Source organism: Epinephelus fuscoguttatus, linkage group LG1, assembly GCF_011397635.1.
Source record: "Epinephelus fuscoguttatus linkage group LG1, E.fuscoguttatus.final_Chr_v1".
Classification (NCBI taxonomy): domain Eukaryota; kingdom Metazoa; phylum Chordata; class Actinopteri; order Perciformes; family Serranidae; genus Epinephelus; species Epinephelus fuscoguttatus.
The window spans coordinates 33,779,229-33,794,601 of NC_064752.1; the positions used below are offsets into that span (position 1 = coordinate 33,779,229).

The following is a 15,373-nucleotide window of genomic DNA, read 5'->3' on the forward strand; positions in this document are numbered from 1 at the left end:
TATATCCTAGTTAAAGCATTATAGCGCTTAGAGATTTTTCTTTGATCTTAACTCAAGGGAGCTGGGGCTGTTAACTGTATTTATTTTCTGCACTGTGGGAGTTTCAGCATTACTGACAAGATTTGCTCTTGAAATAGTTCATGAAAAAAAAAAATTCTTATTCATATATTCCACGTGGACGTTGGTGTGAAATGTGGGCACTTTATTTCAGTTTTTCATTGAACATTTTTATGTAGCAAATGCACTTCAATGGTAATCATTACATTGTTTGAAAAAGGTACATAATTTGTGACAGGTTTAAGTTAAATGACAAATACAGAAAAAAGCAACAGGACAAGCGACTACTTTCAGATTGTTCCACTACAACAACCTAAGTCTAGTATCTGTGATGGCTGCCAACAGCCATCGGTGATGACATTAATTAATGCAAAGCATTGCACAATACAGTGTCTTCACTAGCAATGCAAAAACATTCAGTACAGTAGCATAAAATGTATGCTATGAAAAGTAACCATTAAGTGGTCAGCAAAGAAAAGCACATGGTGTTCACAAAGAGTTCAAATGAATGGAGACAATCATTAATGCTGGTTAAAAAGAATTGATGCATCAAATACTAAAAACTCCTTAACAGCACTAAATGCAGAGAGCAGTATGGGCTGCGTCAAAACAACACGATTAAAATAGTTATATTTTTTCGCTGGTTAAAAGGTTTCCTCCAGGTCAAGCCTCATTTATTCACAATTATCATGACAGTAAAATATTTTGACACAGATGACCTCAGTGGCAAATGTGCTGCAAATGTCGCTTCATGAGAGATTTACCACTTGCTAGACCTCACAAGGTCCGACATGCGCTATCAGTACTTGATGTATTTGAGAAAGAGGTTCAAATCAAACTGTTTTTAGAGTCGTGCGTGCATGTGCGTTAAAACGAGCGACGCAGACACGAGATGGTTCACAGTCGTTTCACAATGTGAGTACTAAAGTGAGTTCTGTTACATATGTGTATGTACAAAGACAGTGAGTGTGTGTCTGTGTTTGTATTCCTGTGGCTTCTTCTACAAGTTTGCCACTCTGTTTTGAAGTGTAAATAAATAACAACATATGCGATTCAAACAAACCTTGAATCCACCCAATGGGGGAGGCTCACTTTGCTGAAAACATGTTCAAAATTTCCACAGATTTCCTGCTACAGTACACATCAGCTGACCAAACTACATCAACAAGGCAGCAGAGCACCTCAGGCAAGAGAAGATGATTTTTCACCCACAGAAAGCCATGGGACTCTGAGGTTTGCTTGAATGGCACAACCGTATTATTTATTTATATCCGCAGCAGGTGAGGCCACCTCCTGGATCCCAGGTTGGTTAAGCCAGTTTCTGGGCAGTCTCCGTCTCCTGCTGGGTGACCTTTTCCTCAGACATAATGGTCATCCATGGTGATACTGACCGGGTGATGGTCTGCTTGGCTATGTTGTAGTGGTTGATGAGGGTAAAGAGGCGCCCGCGGCCCCCAGGGCCCTGAGGGGGGTAGTTGCCATACATCCCAGCCGGCATGCAGCGACCTTGCTGCTCAAAAAAAGAGAGAGAGGGAACAAGATTAATAAAACCGAGACGAGACGAGTGAAAAGGAAAAAAAGACCCAAGGTTACAAAACTATGATTCAGCAAAGTATAATGGAATTCTAAGTAACAAACGGTGATTCACAGCTAAAGGAGGAAAAAAGGTTAGAAGACTGAGACGAAACAGAGCTGCATTATTTGTACCAGAGCTAAACATCACATTTAAATGAAAAACAGACTAGAAAAACATCTCAACACAAATTGATCTGCGTTAAGTTATCCACACTGGTATAGTGATCTGTCGGTCGCAAACAAGTCGGCTCTTTAAATGAACCACAGGAGCCAAGTCCCATCCAATTGTTCATCACATCAGCCTGTTCTCTTTTTTTGGGGGGGGGGTGGGGAGGGTTGTTTGTTTTTTCTTAATCTAATACAAGACAGAATAACAGGGTGATCCCATGACATATTTGTTAAATACAACCCAAAAACATCTCAATAAGAGCCAAGCAGAGTTTTGTACATTGCACTGGTCGCTCACCACCCTCTCAGAGCGCATATTGAAACGGCCGTAGAAGAAGTGCATGACGAGGAACACAAAACATTTTTTAACAGAGCAGAAATATTTTAGTTTCATTATATTAACGCATTACACAATCTTAAAATACAGGTATGTGTGAACACTATTTCATAAATATTGTCATTTTGGTTTTAGCCTTCAACTCGAATAGTTATTCCTGACATGTCCCATTTTTTAACCATCAATATAACTTAATATTTCAATGTCTTGCACATCTGTAATAGTGTTTGATGTTTTCAATCGGATCCAGATCTTACTCTATAATAATTCCAGTGATTATTTCACAGATAAACCCCTGCCTCCTTAAAAAAAAAAAAAAAAAAGATCAACGAGCCATTTTATTGAACGGCTCTCAGGGAGGACTGAAGCCATAACATCCCGCTCCCTTTAAAGTCATTATTCCCATCTCTATACTGTTGCCTGTGAAAATTGATTAGGCTTATACAAGAAATGAGTCAACACTCAGTAATCTTTACTCCACTGCCCCACAGGTTTTACAGCAAGAATGTAAAGCTTTTGCTGAACAACCACCGGGGCTAAGAGTCACAGCTGCGGGATAATGCTGTGTGCTAGTGTTTAGCATTCAGCTAAAATGCTAAGCTACTATAACGCAAGAGTCAAACACAAAGATAGCTCAATAAAGTCAATTACACATCAGTATTTATCTAAAGTTAGCTTACATTAGCTAGCATTAGCCACCATATAGTCACACCGGATAAAGGCTGTATCAGCAAATTCATTTCATATGTAAGAGGAAGATTGTGTTATTACTAATCTTGAAAGTTACTTGTCTTGTTTTAAAGGTCCAGTGTGTAGGATTTAGTGACATCTAGTGGTAAGGTTGCAGAACTGGCACTTTTCCCATACAACAAGCATGTAGGACAACTACAGTGACCGATGTGACGACGAGACAATGCCAATGGCCCTATCTATAGCCAGTGTTATAAACTCGTGGATAAACGGCTCATTCTAAGGTAACAAAAACACAACTATTCTTAGTTTCAGGTGATTATAAACTAATAAAAACATAGCTATGGATGTTATATACCATCTCTGCCAACAGATGCCCCTGAATTCTGCACATTGGACCTTTGAGGTCCTTTAAAAGACAGAATCATTCATCCAGAATCATTTGAAATAACTTCACTAATGGCATCCATATTAAAATGCTTCACATGGAAAAAGATTCCACTGCAGATCATACCTACAAACAGAAAACCACAAAATTGTTCTAACACTATCAAATGAATGTCAGAATGTCATAAATGTCTTTAACAGTGAAAAGAGAATCTCAGTAATTCAGGGAAAGATAAGTCTGCAAATGCTTAGCTTCATTGTGACATCCATTATGACAGCCTGGCTGTCTATCTGGCATACTTACTGTATAATAAACCCGATTTATGAAGGCCATCACTCTCTGCTAAAAAGGCTTTACAAATCAAGAACATTGGTTAACCCACGTAACAACAAAATGATACTTCAGTCAGGCAGGATCATAAACAAGTGTTTACCGTGTACACGAAGCTGTCGGGGCAAGGCTGCTCGTACTGGTAGACCTTGTAGACGACCAGAAACACCACACACACAAGGAAGGCCAGGGCACAGATCACCAGCAAGGTCACCTACAGGAAATACACATCATCAGACCTTACTGTAATTGACAGCACTGCTAAAGGACAGATGTGCCGTGTGTGTCATCATGAAAGGAATGAGTGGGCAGATTGGAACAACAGATTTTATTTCTCAAACAGCTGTCCAAGGCTGCAGTATTGAAGTTTAAAAAAAATCCACAGATGTGTTGCATGCTGGTGTAGGTGAGGTGTACACCAAGTTATAGTATATCTTTGAGGGTGTGTATGTCACAGTAACTAACAGCCAGTCAGGCTGACAGGATGTTCTGCATACAGTAACTCGACAGGAAAATGGCTTGTGTGACCATCTGTACAGCCCAGCTCTCACCTCTCAGGGGAGTTACGTAACAGCTACTGGTGTTTCTAGGAAGTGGGAGGGGGATAAGACAAGGTGTGGGAGAAATCGCCTCATTATCGCCAAAGATGTTGAGCCCCAAGGTGTGTGCGAGCTATTTTTATGAGGCGATATGTTATTTTGCTCAGGGGAGAATTGGATTATTTCAGCAACAGCACAGATATTAAAACAATGACATGCAAATGTTGATTTTCTGACATGTTCTTGGGGATTTTTTTTTTGGATTGGGAACAGGGTGTCGTGCATCCAAGCACTTTTTGCACCCGGTGTGTTTGGCACAAGTTTGATGAGAGTGTTAATAGCATGTATCAGTGTGAATAAAAGGATATTCTTTTCATCTGTCTGCATGAATCCTGCAGTTAACACAGCAGAGCAGATGGCAGGACATGTACAAAGCAAAGCAACAGGAGATTATGAAAAAGACTATTTGCGATGAAAGCGCTGCCTGCAGCATTTCAAAGCAGCGATCAGAGGATGCAAGCTGTGTTCTCTGAGACAGTGATGTGCCTCCTTGCTTTTCTGATGTTGGAGAATTAAAGCTCTATTACTGAGGGAAGCGTGACACACCTCACAGGGATGGTTCCATCTGTTGATTTCGAACGTGGAGGGAGAGAATAATGAATTTGGAAGTATGCAAGGAAGTCTCCAGTGACCTAGGATTGTTTTGACCTTTTCTTCTACAAAAGCACGCTTTAATCATTCTATACAGTGTCACACATCTGCCAGCCAGGGGAACACTGAGGGTGGGCTGAGAGATGCTGCCGTTTGGAGGCCATCGCCATGGCAGCAGCTGAATTAATGAGAGTTTCAGGGCGGGGTTAAGTGAATCATTGTGCATTATGTCTCCCTGTGTAGCTCGACAAGATGACAGGCACAGGACACAGGACATGAAGGTGGCCTGAGCTAAGACTCAGATCAGTGGAGGAATATTGAGACGGCGGTGACAAATGTCCTGAGCTGCAGGGAGACAGCTGTCTGCTCCCTGCCGGGCATATGCATGTGTAATACAAGTGTGAGAGATACTGGAAATGGGATGATGTATGAAAGGCAGGCGAGGGCAGAGGCATTGCTCTTACTTTGAGTCGCTCAGATACACCTTCGATGATGCTTATTGAGAACTCTGCGATTTTGGGAGACCGTAGCTTTCCTTTCTTGCTGTCACCGTCATAGTCTGCCTTTGTCTTCACCACCACCTGGTAGAAACACACACACACGTGCATGAGAGGAGATCCGATCAGCTTGCAGTTACAGCTTCAGGTAGAAAATGAGAGTTCACAGAGGCAGGATGGGTAAAAATGTTTCTATTGTTCCACATATTCAAGTCTGAAAGGATGAATGTTGCACAAAATATGTGTTCCCTTCATTTTCAGCAGCTTAATTGGACTAATTGGAATGATAAAAATACAGAAATGAAGGCCCTCTCACTGTGACTCTCCAAAAATGGCAAAGAAAAATCACACACACAAAAAAATCTTACCTTATCTGGTGGAGGAAACTGCAGCTGACTGGCATCTAATGGTGTTATTAGAGGGATGGTGTCAAATCCGTCTTCAGAAACCACCTTCCCATTGTTTTTCTCGCTGAAATTATTCCCCAGTTTAACCATTTTCCCTGCACAAAAAACACACCAACCTGAGGGGGGTAAACAAGCGCGTATCAGTCCTAAACGAGAGACATTAAGGATTAATCTGTGCTCCCGTGTGATTACATAAATCATTCAAGGAATCATATGAAGACTTATGTCTTTTAACGCATGCAAACAGCAGCACAGATCTAACAAAACGATGCGAGGCGCTTTGTGGGCCACGAGACAGCCTCTTATCCACAAAAGCGCAGGAGAGGACACGCAAGGCTTCGACATAATGGGACCGATGCATCACCATGAAAAAAATACATATACTGTACCGCATCCATACACTTACCAGCTCAGCCGAGTAGCGTTTTGATAACAGCGTATTTCTCCTGATGTGGGGACTTTATTGCTCCAGCGCTGCTGTACGTTTTTGATTTTTTTCTAGGTGTGACGCAGCCGGTTTGCGGAGAGCTGGTGCACAATATGGCCAGCTGGGTTTGTGCGCCGCGTTACCTCCGAGCTGGATGCTGCTGCTGGCGTCTGGCTGCACTGCAAGTGATGTAACATCCTCATCACATCCATACACATCCGATCAGTGGCAGGAAACCCAGGAGCTGGAGCCCATTAGCAGCTGAGATTTAGGGTTACAATCTGGACACAGAGTGTTTTATATTGTGATGAAGGTAATCCAGGTTAAATTTTGAAAAGGGTTTTTTTTTTCATCATTAATGCAAAAGCGGAGCGTTCATCTCTCCACAGTACATAATGTGCCCGGTGCAAAATAAACAATTACGCATTTAAAATTAGTTTTCTGGAAAGAATATTGATTTAGTGTGTATGGGTGGTTGGTGACAGGCTACTTAACGGTCATGAACACTTGGCTTCAAATCTTAAAGTGGCTATAATTTATATTTTTAGAATAATATATCTAATGAGAATGTGAAAACAATGTGACAGAGTGAAAGGAGTCGCTGGGAGTGATGAACCAACAAAAATTATCACCAGAATCTGCAGCTCATCTGGGCTTTAAGGGTGAGTTTGAGCCAGAGGTGGGACCAAGTCATTGTTTTGCAAGTCACAAGTACGTCTTAAGTCCTTGCACTAAATTCCCAAGTCAAGACTGACAAGTCCCAAGTCAAGTCCCAAGTATGTGGCAACCTCTGGGGCTGAAAAACTAAAGTGCCAAAAACTGCAGTTCTTTGAATGGCCACTAGAGGCTGGCTCCAGAAGATAGTCAATCCCCTTAGACCCCAATGTGCAACTCTACAGCAGAAATAAACATGTTTACAACCTGGTACAAAAAAAGGGTTGATCTCTCTAACTAATTTCAACATTCATGACAGCTGTACAGTGGGTGAATTCTTACATAACTCATTCAGATTCAGATTCAGAATACTTTATTAATCCCCGGGGGGAAATTGTTTTTGTTCCAATGCTCCGTGCAAAGTAGAAAAAGAAATACAGCATGAATGGAAACAAGAGATAAAGATGAAGATATAAATAAAATACTAAAATAGACAATGAAATAAATAAAATAAAATATTAGACATTAAAATAAAATAAAATAAAATATTAAAGTAGACTTAAAATAAAAATAAATAATAAAATAGTAAGGTAGACAATCTGAAATATATACAATATACAATGAAATGGTTGTAGCGTTATATTGTATATATATATTTCTATAACTAACCTGTTCACATTTTTATCAAGGCTTAAAGTTATGCATACTTAAGGGCGGGCTGCTTCTCAGTCAAATCCACGCCTCGCTCATCCACAGCTCCACCCTCTCATCCAAATATGGTCACTTCTGGCACCAAAAAACCAAGATGGCTACAACCAAAATTTTTATTATATTTCTGTAACCTTTATTTAATCAGGAAGTCCCACTGAGAGACCTGGCCAAGGTAGCAGCCAATCAAACATGTTTAAAATACAACAAATACAACATATAATACAAAAATCTACAATTAAACAACAACTATTCAAACATAGTGGCCTCTCAAGAAAAACAAGCACATTCTTTATGATGCCCTTAAATTCATCAGTGGATGTAAGTGTTTCAAATTTTAGATCTTTTTGGAGATTGCTCCATGTTCAAGATGCAGAGTAGGAGAATGCAGTTTTCCCAAGATCTGTTAAAACCCAGAGGTATATTAAAAAGCAACCACTTGGAGGAGCATAGCTGGTAACTACCAGAGCTGATGCCAGAAGTGAGCAGAGGTACGCCTGAAGTTATTGCTTTATAGATAAAAAAAAAATTCCAGTGTTGTTGTCTGTGAATGGTCAATGATGTCCAATACACCAAATGCTGAACTCCAGGCTCCAGGAGTTCACAGAGCAGCGGGTGATGTCACAATAGGTACGTCCATTATTTTTAGTTTATGGTCCCAAATGCTAAACTTTGATTTTCGAGTCCCAATCAAGTCACAAATCATGACTGCTTTTTTAAATATGCATTTATTTGTTAAAACAAGTTCGTGAAAAAGTTACTTAGCTGCTAAGCTAATTCTAGCTGAGTATTGCTAACTATTTGCCTCAATTTACTGTTCTTTGTGCAACTTCAAATGTCAGAGAACTTGGAAATAGTTGCATCTATGTCAGAAATCTTTGATCTGCATGTTTTGCATACTGCAATTTGGTTTTTGCTGCAGCATCAGGACAGTGTGAGTGTGGTTTGATCTGATTTAACTGACACTAACCCAACATACCACCAGCTGTCACAGAATATGTGTCATCACCTTTTTCTAATACTGCAAACACATAAACACCTACATAAAATCTAATGGCGCCACCATCCCAAAGACAGCCAGATCACTTTCCATATTCCTCCTAGCAATGGGGGTCTTTTTTTTGGTGTGGTAGAGTTTCCACAGTTTCTTCTGTTAGTCAACCATCTGCCATTTCTACTAATTGCTAATTGCGGCTAGGTGCTGGTGAAAACAAAAGCACAGCTCTTTCTGTTTTGGTTGTGCAATGATTGACACACTTCCTTTTTCCTGGGAGATTGTGTGTAGTTAAGGTGAAGCTTACAGGAAACCAGTCTAAATGCTGATGGTGTCATTATTCTATAGCCATTACACTGTCCAAAGCAAAACCTTGTCTAATGCCACTTAAAATGTTTGTAAAAATACTGTACATTTTTGTGTGTGTGAACATGACTCTGCCCTGTACGATGGATCTGACCCAGTGTTCTGTCAATAACACCTGTAACATGATTGATCTGGGTATTTGCAGTTTTTTTAATTCAGCACCTTTCATTTCTTTCTTTGTTTTGCACTCCTATGGGTACTTGTGCGTGGATTTGGAGCGCACCTCTTGGCAGTGCATTCAGTTCAGCAGCCTCTTTCTCGTCATTTTTGCAGAGTAAAGCTGAGTGTCTCCTCTGTTTATCAGCATGCAGTGAAGACTTTCCTGAGAGAGAGCACTAAATCCGCCCACCTCGAACCAGTGAGAGGCGCTCAGAGAAAAACAAGGCAAAACAGAAATCTCTCAAGTGAGACAACCAAAACTGTTCTGACTCTGGCAGAATTTAGCATGTTCAGGATCCCATCACTCAGAGAAAAGCTGATGGAGAAACTAGGCAGCCCCTTATTAATTGGTTGTGTAGTTATTGTATGTTGTCCTTTCACTGATTTTACACAGCTGTGACTTTGTAGACAAAATGCGTACATGTCCATGTATCAGATTTGGTCTGTGGTTTATGAACAAAGAGAAAAACATCACACCATGAATGAAACTATGTGACTGTGATAATGAACCTTGGATCTTCAAAAAGGCTGAGATCCATCAGACTAAGACGCAGGGTAGATATTCGAGAATTCACCTTGAGTTATTAACAAACACACCACCTACCATCGGTACACAATCACTGTGAGAAACACATGACATTTAGATTTGACTAAGCCCTTTGTATCACCTCATCATGCACCTTGAAGTGGTGAAATGAAGCTGTGTCTGTGCATATTATCCAGTAGCTTGTTGCCAGGCTACGGTGGGAATAAAAGGAGGTTTGGAGAGGATGCATAAATGATCAAGTCCAGCCTGTTAATCCATAGTGAAAAGGAAGCAGCAGAAGAGAAAATGATCTCATCACATATTGAGATGGAAACCACACAGTTCTTTGGTGGACTGTTAAATTGGCCTGGTGGCTATGACAGCTGCAGTGCCTCTGTGTGATGCTGCTCGCTGCTGGTTTGTCTGAGTATGTGATGAGTTTTGGTACAAAGTCATTATCAGATTTGCCTCCTGGGGCCGGAGAGGTGATGTCATGTGTTTCCTGAAAGCAAACACATAATGATGATTAATGATACAAACAGCCTCTGAGAAGTTTCCCTCGTTTCTTTTAGATATTATTCTCATGTAGATACTGTTTTTTTTAACATGACACTGATTTGTAACATGAAACTGCTTTATTCTGTGTTTTTAGTGATTTATATTACCAGATCCGTTTGTTTTGGAGAGGAGGAGACCACATTGGATAATTCAGCTCCAGGTAAAAACCTCCTGAACAATGAACACTGAAGGAATTATAACCTGGAGAAGTTTCAGCTGATTGCAATCTGCAATCCTCTCCAATAGATGCCACTAAGCCCTCCTACATCTTACACACTGCTCGCTTAAAATTATATTAAAAAACAGATGATCCTATTTGATAAAGAAAACCTGTTTCTTATTGTATTTATTTTTCAATGGTACACTATATGATGCACAGAGTTTCAGGTAGCAGCAGCAGGCAGATGTGTAGCAGAGCCACTTGCTGCAGTTGTCTTCTCAGGATCAACCACTAGAGGGAGACACCAGCTCACTTATTTACAGCTCTTGACTGCTTTTGTTATGTATAGTGTAATTATTCTTGTGTAAGTATGTGGTCATAACCATCACTGTAATGGACAAATTTATGTTACCAAACTACCAAACTTTAAACAGGCACTACAAAAAGACAGCTCAACAGTGACAACTGATTCGTGACAACTGAACAGATGTTTCCTTTAATTTGATTTATTATGCACATTTAAATCTCATTTTCATTGAATTTTTTTATTAGTTACTAAAATCACAGACCACCCACTGAGTTTGTCCCGTTTCAGAGTAACTATGATGAGTGAAGAGATCACCGAAGAGGGTGGAAAAAGTACTCTCACATAACAAAGCAGTAACAGTGAAGAAGTACTCTATTACAAGTAAAAGCTCTGCATTTAAACTGTTGCTTAAGTAAAACTTAAAAAGTTTTAGCATTATGACCAATTCAAAAATTCATTCATACATGTGATTCCCACAGTCTAAGACAGTCCAAAAATATTAGTAAACATAAACAACTTTCTCCCAAATCCAAAAAATAGAGTGCTTTAAGTCAACTTTGTGATGTCATACTGTTGGGTATAAAGACAGGAGCTGCTCTTCAGCATAAATTGGGAGAGATGAAGCTATGACGCTGAGAGCAGCACTATACACGTACATCTGCTACTTCAATACTAAGAACGTTACAATAGAATAAAGCTCATTTGGGTATAACAAAAAGAAAACAAACTTTCTTTGGGTCCACAAAATCAGTCTCTCGTCGACTGTCTATGGAGCAGCTCCAGACTTTATACCTGATGACATGAAAAGTTTGAGACTTTGGCTTTGGGAGAGAGATGCTCATATTCACAAATACTGATTGAACCTTTCTGCCATGGAAATAACATACTGGAATGCTTAATTTAGGTGGTGTTCCCCTTTAATGTAAGTAATAGTACTCAATGTGCAGAATACCCCTTTCAGAATTATGTATATTATATTATTGGATTATCAGTACACCATTTTAATGTTGCAGCTGGTAAAGATGGGGCTGAATTGAATACTTTATATACTGCTTGGTCGCTTGTTTGTCTTATGATAATGTGTATTTTGTAGTAATGATCTGAATTTGCAGTAAAATAGCTAGTAACTAAATATAGTAAAGTAAAACTTATAATATTTGCCTGTGGATTGTAGTAGAGTAGAAGTACAAAGTAGCTGTAAATGGAAATACGCAAATAAAGTACCTGTGATGTCCCTCCGCCCTGCCTGTTGCTGGTTGGTTTGGCTGCCTGACTCAGGAGTTGGTGGGCAGAGTAGAGACGGACAGCAGGAAACTGCCTGCACCTGAGTAAACCAGGCCAATTTTAAGTGCCTTCATCTCTAAATTCTCTCTTCACTCTTCCTCCCAGGCCTCCACCAGCTGGTTCTGTTAAGATGTTGTGTCTTGTTTGTATCAGTCACACATTACACTCTTTGCTGCTGGAAATGTGGAAAGTAGCCTATCATGTCTACACTTCATAGTGTTTTCCTTTTTGTTTTTTAAAGAGGGAGACTAGGTATATTTTTGCGCAGCTGTTTCTAACACAGCTCAGTATCAGGATGATTTTATTCAGACTATCAATTTGGTGTTGATATGATTTAATTGTGGCGTCAGCTTTAAGCTTTATTGTAGCATATATAACGTTATGACAAAGAAGACCAATTTATCAGACGCAATGATGTTAGACGATAATTGTAATAAATGCAATTCATCTGTGCAGCATTGATTTCATGGGATTCAAGGGTGTGATCAGTGTCAGATGTACAGGTACAGGTACTGTAGCTACTTGAACCAGTGATGAGTAATTTAACCCACACATAATTTTATTTGCTACCTTGTTTTGTCTTGATTTTTCCCGCTCTCCTCCTCTATTTCTTCTTTCCTGACCCATTTTTTTTTTTCTTCTCTATTATGTGATTTCATTGATGTTTTGACAGGGGAATTTCTTTGATAAGCTTTTAGTGGCTTCTAACCTCTCCGGCACTTTTCTTTTTTTATTCTTGTAAATTTTATTTTTAACATTATGTGCAAATAAACTAATCTAAACTAAAACTAAACATTATTCATCCCGTTATGTTTTGCCACGCATGTTTCCTCCTCCTGCAGCTGCCACGGTGTTGGCCTTTTCTCTAATGTTGCTTTTCTCCTCCTCATATTTTAGTAGAATTAATCTCTGATCCTCGCTAGAAATACTTTTTTTCCCTCACATACGGCGCTCTGTGAGGACGCTCAGTGACACTGCGCTTCTCTCATGATTGTGATTGGTCCACTGCATGCGCGTTCACGGCTCTTGATAAAGCAACCCTGGGTTGAGTTACCGAGTTGATATCCAGCGTCGTGATACCGATTATCCTGATTGCCATTGTTAGGGTTAGTCAACCCAGGATAGGTCTGGGTAACCCAGGAAAGGTTGATCTCGCTTCATGATACAGGCCCCAGCTTAACATCATCAGTAGACCTTCCTAAAGCCTCAATAGATTTAATATTCGAAAGAGTTTAAATACTTAAAATATTTGTTATCTATTTTGTAAAGAAAAAATATTCTTTGGTGGGTTTTTTTTTTAGAGTTTTTTGTGAAGTCAGTGAGTGTTAATAAAATCACTTTTATATTCAGATAAATTCGTTTTTCAAGGAAGGTGTCAGAGTTTAAAGGCTTACATTACTTGTCTACATACTGAGAAGGAATCAAGCATTTTTTTTTTTTAAGATTATTTTTATTGGCTTTTTGCCTTTATTGACAGGACAGAAGGTGAAATGGGGAGACAGAGAGTGGGGACTGACATGCAGCAAAGGGCCACGAGCCGGATTCGAACCTGCGGTCGCTGCAGCAAGGCAATGCCTCTGTATGTGGGGCGCCGGCACTATCCACTACGCTACCGACGCCCCAGAATCAAGCATTTCAAAGTTATCTGCAATCTAAAAGAAGACTTTAAACATAACTACAAAGTTAAAGGAATGAAAGCATTAAAGGAATACTTCATCTGAAAAATGACTATTTGTATATGAGTTAAGTTATTCACCACGCCTTACACTGAATTTTGTTTCTCTAACATGCCTTCTGAGCCAACAGAGAATCCAAAAATAGCAAATGTTTTTTTACATTCTACTCTTTTTTTTTTTAAGAAAGTCAGAGTGTGTGTCTGCATGCATGGGTGTGTGTGTGTAGTGTGGTACTGTCACATCTGTGGGTTGTATAGTGAGTCAGTCATCCATGCCATGATCATCTCCACCACTGCCTTAAATGCAGCAGGTGGGAGACCGCTAGGCTGAGGACCATCGATGGGGGGCCAGAGGAGCTGGGCCATGACGTCATCATACTTGACATCATCCACAGACTGCTGGAGGGGTCCAGACAGGGTCCCCTGCTTTCCTGAACAGTTTAGAGAGACAGAGAAAGGTCAGGGGTCAGAGGGTAAGTAAAGGACCAGGTCAAACTAGCTCCTTTCAGACTGCTGCTGTAACGATGCTGGTTTCCATGTGATCACAGGAGGAAACAAATCTATCTCACTTCTAAACAGCCCCAGCCCTTATTGGGCTGCTCTATTCTGGATTGCAAAAGTTTTGTTTGGGGTCAGAAAAATGTCCTTTTTTCTAAAGACAGAGGCTCCAAACTTGAAGAAAAAATATTCATTTTGCAAGTTCATTTGGACAAAGACTATAATACACTATTCAGGACATTCAGACAAAAGACAGCGTGAAGTCATCCAGAAATTAATCCACAAAGAATCTGTAAAAGGTCTTTAAGAGGGTCCCTCCCTAACCCTAACCCTCAACAATATTCCATCCAAATATTTAATATGTGTCCTATTGTACATATGTCATGATAGAACACATGTTTAACGAGCTATTAAACACCCATTTGAAGGGAACTGCTTTCAATTGTACATAATATATGTTTAGACAAAGCCAAATAATCATAGTAACAATCAGACACATTAGGAGAAAATAGTTTTCATGTATTCCAAAGTCTGTGATGTCTGCACTACAGCAAAAAAAAAAAGGATTTGAATGGAACATTGCCTACACACCCTCTTAAAGCTCTTTCCTTCATCTACAATGTCAAAGCAAAAGAGAGAAACATGAACTCTTTTGGCTGATCAAAATAATTTTGATTTTGATAATTTTGTGCATGCATGGGTGTGTGTGTGTAGTGTGGTACTGTCACATCTGTGTGTAGTGTGGTACTGTCACATCTGTAGGTTGTATAGTGAGTCAGTCATCCACGCCATGATCATCTCCACCACTGCCTTAAATGCAGCAGGTGGGAGACCGCCAGGCTGAGAACCATCAATGGGGGGCCAGAGGAGCTGGGCCATGACGTCATCATACTCGACATCATCCACAGACTGCTGGAGGGGTCCAGACAGGGTCCCCTGCTTTCCTGAACAGTTTAGAGAGACAGAGAAAGGTCAGGGGTCAGACTGGGTCAGTTACACCCTGACACCCTGGCCCTGACCAGGACCCAAGGAAAGCAACTCAGCCTTGCAGCACATTTTTCCCAGTGGCCACTCGCAGTATTGCAGGTGGACAGGTGCAGGTGGGGGCTCCCGAGTTGTCTCTCCTGCTACTACCTGAAGAAACATTTGGAAAATTAGCACAAAACAAAAAGTTTCAAAGACCAGGTGGAATGGGATATTTACAGTAGACCCTCCTAAAGCCCTTTACCACTGTAATGAAGTCATTATAATTTGGCCTCACTAGATTTAATAATAGAAAGATTTTAAATACTTAAAATACTTGTTACCTAAATATTTTGGACATTCTAAATTTCTTATTGTTTATGGTAAATAATTTTATGGGGTTTTTTTTTACATGTGTTTTATCAAGTTTCAGTGTGTCTGAATACTTCACATTA

The 15,373-nt window shown here is 40.0% G+C and overlaps 1 protein-coding gene across 2 annotated transcripts; it reads right to left on the reverse strand.

Annotated features, from left to right (window-relative positions):
* Positions 1 to 181: 181 nt before the first annotated feature.
* Positions 182 to 6,350, reverse strand: LOC125891633 (neuronal vesicle trafficking-associated protein 1-like). 2 transcript variants are annotated; one of them, XM_049581030.1, is made up of 5 exons: positions 6,046 to 6,350; positions 5,601 to 5,755; positions 5,200 to 5,316; positions 3,649 to 3,759; positions 182 to 1,567 (listed from the first exon to the last, which is right to left on the reverse strand). In XM_049581030.1, exons 2-5 carry the CDS (start codon positions 5,727 to 5,729, stop codon positions 1,367 to 1,369), a joined length of 558 nt encoding a protein of 185 aa, XP_049436987.1. In that variant the 5' UTR covers positions 5,730 to 5,755; positions 6,046 to 6,350; the 3' UTR covers positions 182 to 1,366. The 2 variants fall into 2 exon arrangements, with proteins under 2 accessions (XP_049436987.1, XP_049436978.1); XM_049581021.1 differs by having other exon boundaries at positions 5,601 to 5,734; positions 6,046 to 6,348.
* Positions 6,351 to 15,373: the final 9,023 nt, after the last annotated feature.